This window comes from Pelobates fuscus, chromosome 5 (genome assembly GCF_036172605.1).
Source record: "Pelobates fuscus isolate aPelFus1 chromosome 5, aPelFus1.pri, whole genome shotgun sequence".
Lineage (NCBI taxonomy): Eukaryota > Metazoa > Chordata > Amphibia > Anura > Pelobatidae > Pelobates > Pelobates fuscus.
Genome location: NC_086321.1, coordinates 133016017 through 133028140, shown reverse-complemented (window position 1 = coordinate 133028140; position 12124 = coordinate 133016017). Strand labels below are relative to the sequence as shown.

Below are 12124 nucleotides of genomic sequence, written 5' to 3'. Positions count from 1 at the left end.
CACGGTGATTGGATGGCTTGAAATCCATCCAATCACAGTGCTCTTTGTCATTTTACAAGCGTGGGAAAATTCCAAAGAACTTTCCCACGCTTGTAAAATGACAAAGAGCACTCTGATTGGCTTAAACCCACCAATCAGAGTGTTCTTAGCCTAATTGCAGGGCGGGGCAAGGCTTTATAAGCCTTCCCCCGCCCTGCGGAGCTCAGTCTGCGCGGAGCCCTCCATGGGTGAAGATGGATTATTTTTTTTGCGCTCGTTTTTTTTTTTTTTTTTTTTAATTGCGTCGGTTATTATGGATTTTTATTTGGCCTTTTTTGGGGCTGAAGAAAGAAGATTTTAGAAGAAAGAAAACATCGAATGGTAAGTTGTTTTTATCTCATTTTTTTACAGGTTTTTAGTTAATGGTCCCCCCTCATTATTTTTAGGGTGAGGGGGGTAGGTAGGGAGATATTTTTTTTGGGGGGGGGGAGGGTTAACTAGGGTCCCCCCCCCCTTTGTATTTAGGGCCCCCACCCACCGCTCAGGGGTGGGGGCCGGGGGGGGGACAATAGGTCCCCCCCCCTTATTGATAATTTTAGAGCCCCCACCCGCCGCTCAGGGGTGGGGGCCGGGGGGGGGGACAGTAGGTCCCCCCCCCTTATTGATAATTTTAGGGCCCCCACCCGCCGCTCAGGGGTGGGGGCCGGGGGGGGGACAGTAGGTCCCCCCCCTTATTGATCATTTTAGGGCCCCCACCCGCCGCACAGCGGTGGGGGCCGGGGGGGGGACAGTAGGTCCCCCCCCCTTACTGATCATTTTAGGGCCCCCACCCGCCGCTCAGGGGGGGGGGGCAGTAGGTCCCCCCCCTCATTGATAATTGTAGGGCCCCCACCCGCCGCTCAGGGGTGGGGGCCGGGGGGGGACAGTAGGTCCCCCCCTCATTGATAATTTTAGGGCCCCCACCCGCCGCACAGAGGTGGGGGCCGGGGGGGGACAGTAGGTCCCCCCCTCATTGATAATTTTAGGGCCCCCACCCGCCGCACAGGGGTGGGGGCCGGGGGGGGACAGTAGGTCCCCCCCTCATTGATAATTTTAGGTCCCCCCCCCTTATTGATAATTTTAGGGCCCCCACCCGCCGCACAGGGGTGGGGGCCGGGGGGGGGACAGTAGGTCCCCCCCCTTATTGATCATTTTAGGGCCCCCACCCGCCGCTCAGGGGTGGGGGCCGGGGGGGGGGACAGTAGGTCCCCCCCCTTATTGATCATTTTAGGGCCCCCACCCGCCGCACAGCGGTGGGGGCCGGGGGGGGGACAGTAGGTCCCCCCCCTCATTGATAATTTTAGGGCCCCCACCCGCCGCACAGGGGTGGGGGCCGGGGGGGGACAGTAGGTCCCCCCCCTCATTGATAATTTTAGGGCCCCCACCCGCCGCACAGGGGTGGGGGCCGGGGGGGGGGACAGTAGGTCCCCCCCTCATTGATAATTTTAGGTCCCCCCCCCTTATTGATAATTTTAGGGCCCCCACCCGCCGCACAGGGGTGGGGGCCGGGGGGGGGACAGTAGGTCCCCCCCCTTATTGATCATTTTAGGGCCCCCACCCGCCGCTCAGGGGTGGGGGCCGGGGGGGGGGACAGTAGGTCCCCCCCCTTATTGATCATTTTAGGGCCCCCACCCGCCGCACAGCGGTGGGGGCCGGGGGGGGGACAGTAGGTCCCCCCCCCTCATTGATAATTTTAGGGCCCCCACCCGCCGCACAGGGGTGGGGGCCGGGGGGGGACAGTAGGTCCCCCCCTCATTGATAATTTTAGGGCCCCCACCCACCGCACAGGGGTGGGGGCCGGGGGGGGACAGTAGGTCCCCCCCCTCATTGATAATTTTAGGGCCGCCGCACAGGGGTGGGGGCCGGGGGGGGACAGTAGGTCCCCCCTCATTGATAATTTTAGGTCCCCCCCCCTTATTGATAATTTTAGGGCCCCCACCCGCCGCACAGGGGTGGGGGCCGGGGGGGGGACAGTAGGTCCCCCCCCTTATTGATCATTTTAGGGCCCCCACCCGCCGCTCAGGGGTGGGGGCCGGGGGGGGACAGTAGGTCCCCCCCTCATTGATAATTTTAGGTCCCCCCCCCTTATTGATCATTTTAGGGCCCCCACCCGCCGCACAGCGGTGGGGGCCGGGGGGGGGACAGTAGGTCCCCCCCCCTTACTGATCATTTTAGGGCCCCCACCCGCCGCTCAGGGGTGGGGGCCGGGGGGGGGGGGCAGTAGGTCCCCCCCCTCATTGATAATTGTAGGGCCCCCACCCGCCGCTCAGGGGTGGGGGCCGGGGGGGGACAGTAGGTCCCCCCCTCATTGATAATTTTAGGGCCCCCACCCGCCGCACAGGGGTGGGGGCCGGGGGGGGACAGTAGGTCCCCCCCTCATTGATAATTTTAGGGCCCCCACCCGCCGCACAGGGGTGGGGGCCGGGGGGGGGACAGTAGGTCCCCCCCCTCATTGATAATTTTAGGGCCCCCACCCGCCGCACAGGGCGGGTGGGGGCCCTAACTTATTATTGATAATTTTAGAAAGCGAGCTGAGCTGTCAGTCAGACAGCTCAGCTCGCGAACGCGCATTCCGCGCACATGCGCGGTAAAGCGCTCAGGTTCTTCATAGGGCGGCATTCAATGCCGCTCTATGAAGAACGCGATTGGTCCAGCGCGAAGCCGTCCCATTGGGCCCCGCGATTTCGTCATTTTGACGAAAAAGGGGGCGCGGCCTAGCGGGGAGCTCGGCGCTGGAACGGAGGTAAGTTTTTAATATAAAAACACCGATTTTTTTTTTTTAATGAATGAAAGTTCATATAAAAGCAAGAAGGAAGGCTGGGGGACCTGTCTTTCTTGCTTTTATATGGTGACTATAGAGTCCCTTTAATTCATGGCTAACTGGGGAATTAGAAAGCTGGATAAATATACTGGAAATATAGGTGAAATAGTAAGTCCCTCTTGGTGCCATGCAAAGTCCTCTCTAAGGTGGCAACAAAAGGTCAGCAACTCATGAAAAGCTGCATAAACTCCTTGGCAGTATCTTTTATTCTTTCTTTTTTTTTTTTAATTTTTTTAGTACTGAGAATTTCAGTATGGGAGAGGTTTCCTGCTCATTGTTTATACAGATATGTAACAAATACATGAAGCATGCATAATAGTTCTCTTTCCTGACAACTAGTCCTCTTACAGAGATATGACAGGGAGCAATATATATGTGACAGGGAGAGCCTAAATACTCTCCTACTAAATTTCTAATGGAGAAGTGTTTAACATACACACATTGCATTTAATGAAGTTGCTTGTGGCCTTCTTCCCCCTGAGATTTAGAAGCCACATGTAGATTTCATAACTGTATTGACGTCAGTTGCAGTAGTGACTTTAGCAACAATTTATAAAGTGGGGCACATAAGATACCACAGGCAAGACTGGGGATGGGGACACAAATCGTTTCCACTGGGGGTTGAGGTAACATGCCACCATTGGCTGTCTGGAGCCAGCATGCTGTGCAAGTTGACCTCAGACAACACATTTTCACTGAATTCTTCTTCTGGGCTGGCTAATGACTACTCATTTTTTTTTTTTTTACATTTCAGCTGTTTAGTAGATCACTCCAGTTTCCATATTTAAGGATACCAAATAAGAGAGCTATCTAGTAAACAGTGCCCTAATTTGTTATCCTTTAAATATGGCAATCCCACCTAAGGGTACCAATTTAGGGAGTTTGTCTTAATTTTGATCTTTCAGTTGTTTATTCGAGAACTCTTATGTGTTGTCGTTTATGAGATTAATCCAAAACCAAGGTGCAAACCACAATCTGTTGTGGTGTACAGCTTGGTTTTTGGGTTGATGTTATTGAATTGGTACCTAGGGGAGTGCCCACCTTAGCTTGCACCCAGTTGTAGAATGTGTAAATAACAGAACATATCCTCCCATGCTATACTGTTGTGATACACTCCTTATGTGGGATTACCATATTAAATGATACCTAATTAGGGGGCTATCAACTAAACACATACACATTTTAATGTACTCACTGGTCAGAGCTTCTAGTGCTGGCTAGGGAGTATAGGAACAGAGTGACGTGATGCCATTCTGACACTGGCAACGAAGCCAACAGAGCAAATCAAAGAAGAGCGGAGGACAGGCCAGCGATGGGTGTTACACGAAGAGTAACACCCACAAAACAACGCTGGAACAATGAGTAAGATCTATTTTACACTGAATACACCATACATCACAAAGATGCATGGAGCATTCAGTGTATATGGGAGCGATTTTAGGCAAGTTAATTTTTTAATTACAGGTTCATGTTGGCTTTCATACAAATCCATTGCCTTTAACACTAACCAGGTTGTTTACTAAAGTGAGAATCCAAAATGAATTTCAAATTTAAGGCCAAAATAGTCAAACTGAAAGCATTAGATAATCCTGTGAACATTTTCCAGTTTGGCTATTTTGACTTTATACTTGAAATTCACGTGACCTTCTCACTTGAGTGAATAACTCTGTAAATGTATTCTAGGAGCTGTGGTTTCCATGTAGAACCACTTTAAAGAGTATCAATAGTAGAGCCTGAGATTTGAAGACTTCTATCATATAACTTCTGCCATTTATACAGTTGAAATAGTTCTCATTAGTAGACTTATACGAAATATAGCACGTTAGGCTTTGCCATTGTGTGGATCTTTCTGTAGTTATCTGTAAACTGATATTCATCTGCAAATGAGAATATTATAGAAAATAAACTAAACCAAATATAGGTGGAATATCTTACCTTCTCTCTTTTCTTGAGCAACCTTCCTATTCTTGCTTCACAAAACCTGAATTGTGATTTACCTATTCATGCTCTTTGTCATCTGCAGAGTGGATTCCTTGACGGTCCTGTTTATACCACCTACTACAATACTTTGGTCCTGTTTCCTACAATACTTGACTATCTGCAATACATCCTCATTGCACTTGGGCTTGGTTTTATTCTAATTGCATTGCTCCTGCCCTTCGTAAAACGGGTAAGAATTCCCCTGCCAAAGAAAACAAAACAAAAAATAACTTGGGTTTGCAATTTAGTTATGTCTCAAGGACTTGCATTGAAGTTCTTCAGTTATTTCTCAATACAGTGAGTTTGTACCTCGTTCCAGCTATCAATCAATGGTACATGTATGTGGGCATTTGTTGTGAGTTCAGTCATAAAAAACCTGTACAAACTGCACTACAACTAGACAGATAAAGATGAATGGTTTAATTGAGTATTGAAAACTGTTTAAACTGTTCCCCTGAATACAAGAACTTCCCAATTGATGCTTCCATAAAACCTTTAACTCTGGTCTATATATCTATGCATAAGAGAAAGGATAAAGTAGTCTCTTATTTAACGTCTACATCTTTTCTTGCCTCCCATGTCAATAACTTTTTAGTTCTATTGTAGTAAGAATTAAGTTCACTGGTGTATCAAACTGCCAATATCTATCTTGGGTAACTAATTATATCTAAACCTGCTATGCCGTACGAATATTGTTGAACACCACTGCGTGTTTATGGATAAAAGTATACACTTGTTGCACAGCATTTTGAAAATATACAAAGTGTGCCTAATTTTTATCTGAAGGAGAGGAGTTTCTTTTTTTCTGGCTATGGAGAAGGAAGTAGCCATATACTATCTCTTCAATCTAATCGCTTTCAACATGGAAAATAACATGACTTTTTAAAAAAAAATTATTTGCAAAATAATTGATTTGTTTATTTCCCCCAATAGCCTTCCAGAAAATATTGGTTAGAGGGGCTCAGAGTCCCAGAGGACTGATTTGTAAATAAACATTAAAGGTGACAAAGGATTTTAGGGATTCTGAATGAGGTCTGCCTTCTCATACAGGTTGTGGACAAATTAATAGAAACCCCAAGCAATAAATTACCATAAATACGAATAAAGAGTTCAAAGATTAAAGGCAGTAATGCATATTTTTGGACTGTGTGCTGGGATAATATTGCAACCTCTAAAATAAAAGAAAACACTATAGTTCTTTGATGGATGAAGGCAATTAAAATCTGCTTGGTAGTCTACACTCCAGAATGTCCCATTAATGTCCAATGCTAAGCCTATTGATTCTGGAGTCAATGGGAAGGTATTTACTTAACTCTGTTTGTGAGATCACTCTAGGATCTGTTTAACTGTTTGTGGGAGCATTATCATCTCGAGAATGAGAAAACTGAGGGAAATGCACGTGTAACATAGCTTGTAAAATGTCCTATTCCTTAACAAATTACAATCTTCATATACAAAAATGTATAGCAATCATTTAACCCACTCAGGGTTATTCAGTAAAGTGAAAATTGTAGCAAATTCAACAAATTCAAAGAAAATGTCAAATGTAAGGCGAAAATACTTACAGTTCAGCTACTTTGGCCTTACTTTTGAAATTAACTTTGAATTCCCCCAAATTTTAGTGGAATAACCCTGACTCACACAAGATGGCTGCCCGTACCATTATGAATACCCATCGTGTTTCAGTTGACAGACATGAGGTAGATGCCTTCAGCATGCGAGTGTAAATTTACCTCAAAATAGAATAAAGGTGAAATATAACTCAGACCAGAATTAATAGTCCGTAGACTAGGACAATTTTTATAGTGCAGGCCCTTGGAGAAGACTTACAGCTTTTGTGTTCTCTTCAAGACTGGGGCACAAACATTCTGATTCATGTCTGGTGCTAAATGATTTTACATTTTTAGCCAAGTTATATTTTCTAAATGCCATCAACATACAGACTGTTTGCCCACTGTGTGAGACCTAATTGACTGTTTCTATTTGCAACTGCAATCTGTCCAGTGTCCATTTGTAACACATTTGTCTTAACACTGTTCCCCTTGACACATTGGATAACTTGGCAGATATTGTGAAAGCTGCATTTGCAACTTTGGCTTCCTGAGATGCCAAACCGTTGCTCCCAGTTAGTTGCCTCATCTCATTGAAGTAATGTTCTCATTATTAATTTGGAAATATGAATATGGAAAAAATATTTATTTCTAAATCATGAGCTCCATAGAAAATCTAAATAACAAAAGTTTGCATCCCACATTGGGCCTAATTAAAGCAATACATCTTCATCAATAAAAGTTCAAAATGGTTTTGAAAAAAGAAAATCCTGTATACATTTCAAAGCAAAATGAGAGAAAGTGCTAATTGCAATCTATCTTGTAGCTGACAAATCCGACTATCCGCTACGAACACAGCTGTAAAGTTTAGTTACTTTATAGTTTGAAATTGATCCACCGCTGGGCGTATTAAAAATATTTATTTAAGTCATATTGGGTCTGTTCCAATTTACAGAAATCGAATTGCATGTTTCTGTGCTAAAATAACAAGATTTTGCTTTTAATAACAGGTGAGGGAGCGGTAATTTACATGGTCTTATTTAGCCCAACTTCTTGCCTTGTTTGCCTGCCATTTAATTTGTTTTGTAATTTACATTATATGTACAGTATATACAAGTGTATTTAAAAACAAATGAGGATTAAATGGAACTGTTAAAACGCACACAAACATTTTGGTCACTGAGGCTCAATGGTTAGTCTTGCTAAAGGTTTGTAAAGCTAGCCGAGCTTTAGAGAAGTGGTGTTCATTACACTTGGTGCATAGTCTACTTGTAGTCCAATAGAGTTAATCTGTACAGCAGTGGATATACAGTTTTATTGCATTATGGTTATCTGGACCCTTGACTATGGCAAGAGTAATATTCTGGTCCATGTCTTCTCCTTCATTTTATAATGTCAAGTCTGTATCCATTGCCACTTACAAGGTTTCAGTCGTTGTCTAAATCATTTTCAACTGCTATTTGTCTTATTTGTATTGCCTCTTTGTGCTTCAGTCTGTCTGCATGGTACTAACATTTCATTGTGTGCTCTTTCTGTTCACCTTTAACGTTTTATCACCAGCTTATTTTCTGATTTTTTTTATTTTTTATTTTTTTATTTATATTTCTCCTCTTCCTACTGGAAACTGTTTAACATTTCTGCTGGTAAATCCAGGGCACACTGCCATTCTCTGCCATTTAAGAGTTAAATCACTTTGTTTATGCAGCCCTAGTCACACCTCCCTGCATATGACTTGCACAGCCTTCCCGAACACTTCCTGTAAAGTAAAGTCCTCTAATGTTCATACTTCCTTTATTGCAAATTCAATTTGATTTAGGATTTATCTCCTGCAATGTTTATAGCTTGCTAGACCTTGCAGGAACCTCCTGTGTGTGATTAAAGTTCAATTTACAGAGCAGGAGATAAAGTAATTTAACATATGATTGAAAATGAAACCATTTTTTTTTTCATGCTGACTGTGTCAGTCACAGCCAGGGCAGGTGTGGCTAGAGCTGTATCATTAGAAACAAGTGATTAAACTCCTAAATGGCAGATAATTGAGCAGTGAGACTGCAGGGGCATGTTCTATACGCTAAAAATGTTTCATTAAGTTAAAGTTGTTTTGATGACAATAGTGTCCCATTAAATGGCATTTACGATGCCACTGGCTTATGAGTATCCAACAGAAGGAAACCATTAGAAGAGAGTAGTTAAGGTTTAAGATCTTTTTGAAAGTTATTTTGCATAGAGTACCCACACTAGCATTTTTGTGTACATAATACTAACACAATTTGAAGTGCATTATTGTGTAGTCCGTTTCCATTGTTAGATCAGTTAAAAGGTATAAAATACCAATTTATTTAATTACTTTTAAAAGCTAATTTACCAATTTAGTGTACAACCATTTATTAAAAACCCGTGTTTAACATGGTACAATGCCTTTATATTAACTAATCTTGTAGCAGCTTAACTTATGGACCAAGTGCCAACATTTTATGGAATACCATTTATCCAAAACCACTACTTTTTATTTTATTTATTTTTTTAAACATTTCAATTTTACTTTAAAACTTCATGCTAATTGAATTTAGTTTGATGTATTCACATTTATTTTTTACAATTACGAGAGAATAGTTTGAAGCCATTTGAATAGAGATGTAAACCATGCTTCACATTTAACCAAATAATTCCAGGTCTATAAGATGAAAAACTGAATTGTTCAGTAATTATTTAACCCCTTGTAACAGAGAAACTCCTGTCCGATTATTGGGCGTCAAAGAACAGTCTAATTTTTGCATATAACCTGGAAATGCTTTTATTTTTAATGACAAACAAGCCTAATTATCTTTTAGGACAATTGCTTCTTATTTTGGAGTAGTAATAAAAAGCTTGATGAAAGTCAGGATATCAATAAAGCACAGACAGAAAAGTTGACTGCCTCTAATGGAACTGTGCTGATGGAAGCCAGATTATAGGTGCGTACAAGGTAACAAATTCCTTATAAATGTATTATTTTATATATATATTTTTTTATTTTTAGACTTCCATTTCCCCCCCCCAAAAAAAACCTCTCCCACATAATTTCAGTAATTATATATTTAATTTAGTAATCTTTAATAATTAGAATGCTCTTAAAAGGCATCTAGCACTAACACTTTTTAAAACTTGCTAATCTAGACTAATTTTAAACACATACTACCGTAGTATTATAGATTTGTGGTATGTATTATTTTAATGCTTTTTATTGAAGTTGCAGTCTCTTTAGAGTGAGATGGTCTAACTTAGAAATCCAATGTTGGCCATATAACATTTGAATAATTTATCAGCATTGCCTGATCTCACATGTCGCCTGGACCACACATGACTCGTTCATGCTAATAGACAACAAACAAAAAGTCCTGCCCTGACGTATGCAAAATTCACATGCTGCAGAAGGGAACTGATTAATCAAGACTGTTCATTTTTGAAGTCCCTTTTTTTTGCCAGCATATGAATTGTACATACTGCTGGCCACCACGTTTAACATACAGTCCACTGCCAAACAGTTTCTGGTGACTTTACGCATTACCATGGCTTTTAGCAGTCCTTTTAATATTTTCAGGGAATGGAAGGGTAGATTGAGGGTTTAGTATGGTTATAGACCTGGAAGGTATATACCTAATTTAATGCTACTTCTGTAGTGTTAAATGGGGAGACAGCGTTCAAGGGAAGACACCATCTTTGTTATGATCCATTACCAATGCACCATTATTTTTTGATTTACGCTAATCCTACTAATACATAAACGAATTAACTGAATGCATCTTAAACCGAATGAACTCTATATTTCTTTTTCATACTTGTCATGTGTTTGTTTCATGCTTTGTTTGTAAAAATCAGTTCTTCATCACTCATTCATTCATTCAGCATCTTTGTCCTCGATTGTGTTTAAAAAGTAAAAATGACACCAGCTTTGCAGCATCTTATAAACATTTCAACAGTTGACTATAATAGATATATGTAACCATCAGGAAGATGGACTGGAATTTATCCATTCAGGTATGAGTATTTCACAAAATTGGGTTTGGTTATATTCATTTAGAAGCCACAGAGTCTGCAAGATGGTCTTGTAAGTGCAAAAACTGGTCGAAAGGACGCCTGCATAGTAACGCTATTACATTTAAAGTCATTTTAGTTGATGCCTTTATTTGCATCTTGCAAAATGCATGACATTGTAACAGTTGAAAGAGTCACTCTAAGCACCATAATCAATAGAGTGTATTGTTGCACACTAGAATGACAGCATGCTCAGACTCTTTGCTCTGCTTCACTGATATGTTGTGGTCCTAAGGGTGCTCCTTTACTATTAAAAGATAAGTATTATGAATGTGCATTTTAGCCTTATTAACTGTGCCATGCATATAGATATATTTCTTGGGAAATGGCTTAAGAGTTTGTGCAATATTAAGTTCTACCGTCTCCGATTTCCTTATCATCTGGGAGTAAGTTGGATGCATCAAGCAGCTTCATCCCTCGTGTCTTATACTGGTTTAGCTGGAAGCTGTGAGTGTTATGGATTACCGATACTAGTATACTGCCATTAATCTGTTGTATTGAAAAACATATATGGTCCTATTAACTGACCTGTGCTTTTGTTACACTTGCTAGAATCAGGAGGAAAACCCCCACGTTCCAAACGATATTCATAATTCGGAAGAGTGTCCTGAAGATTCCAAACTTCTGGAGGATCCTGAATATGGATCACCTGGAACGTGATAAAGTTATAATATTCACTAATAAACAGACCAAAGTGGGGGTGATGTTAGAGGTGGAATTAATCACTACAAGCCTATATGGTGGGTTCCAGATCTATGCAACTAATTTGCTGGAATGCAAGAACTGTCATTTAACTGTCCGGAGTAGGAAAACTGTTTGTTTGATCAGCGCTTCACCATGTGCCTTAAGATGCGAAGATCTGGAAAAATTTAGATGATGGATGAAAAGATAACGGAATATCTGTACCTAGAACTTAATCGCATAACATCAACGCTATTGCCAAGTGAACTTCACTATACTTGCAAAAAGGGGGAAGGTTTAGCTGGCAGCATCACTGCTAAAGAAGTCATGGCAGAGATGTCCCTGAGATGTTTTTATGGTCTTTAGCTGCTGTGTACGGGTTTGCACTGCCACCCAGTCCCTGTGCTGCTCTCCATTCTCTATGAAAACCTATATCATTGAGTTTTTTAGCATCTGATTAATGCAATCCACATAGAATTGAATTTCAATATCTGGTTAATATGATTAAACACGCTAAGGAAGTTCCTCTTGAAAGTATAACTGTTGCGAATATAGTTAACAGTGCAGCATCTGCACTTGTTTTGCGGGGTTTACACAGCACATGCTGGTAATTTTTATATGATGTCATACGGGCTATGGTTCCAAGAGCTATATGTATAAGAATACAGGTCTCCATGTGTTTAGTATCATTAACAAAAACATTTAATTGTTGTCCTATCCAGAGCAATGTTATTTGCAAAACTAAAACTTGTACATTCAAACTCATAGCATCTATTCCACATCTAATCTCAGGCACCCTCCATCAGCATCTCATGTTTTGTATTAATGTCGGTTCACTTGACAAATTCTGTTGGTATTTAAATGTCAGTATTCCACTTGTCACATATGTAATAGTAGCTTAAATCATTTAGCTATAAAGGTCTGTAGCACACAATGCATTACATTAATTTACATAGCTGGAGAGATGCATTGCAATATACACAATGCTGAACACATTCAT

At 41.8% G+C, this 12124-nt stretch overlaps 1 protein-coding gene across 3 annotated transcripts in view; it reads left to right on the top strand.

Annotated features, from left to right (window-relative positions):
- Window positions 1-11823, top strand: part of SCARB1 (scavenger receptor class B member 1) — a 103696-nt gene extending 91873 nt beyond the window's left edge. Inside the window, exons 11-13 of one of the 3 annotated variants that reach the window (XM_063454331.1) lie at window positions 4863-5009; window positions 9201-9334; window positions 10996-11085. In XM_063454331.1, coding sequence (XP_063310401.1) covers window positions 4863-5009; window positions 9201-9323 — 270 coding nt within the window. In that variant the 3' untranslated portion in view covers window positions 9324-9334; window positions 10996-11085. Of the gene's footprint in view, window positions 1-4862; window positions 5010-9200; window positions 9335-10995 lie in introns of all 3 variants that reach the window. The other 2 variants (XM_063454332.1, XM_063454333.1) reach the window with 2 other exon arrangements.
- The last annotated feature ends 301 nt before the right edge of the window (window positions 11824-12124 follow it).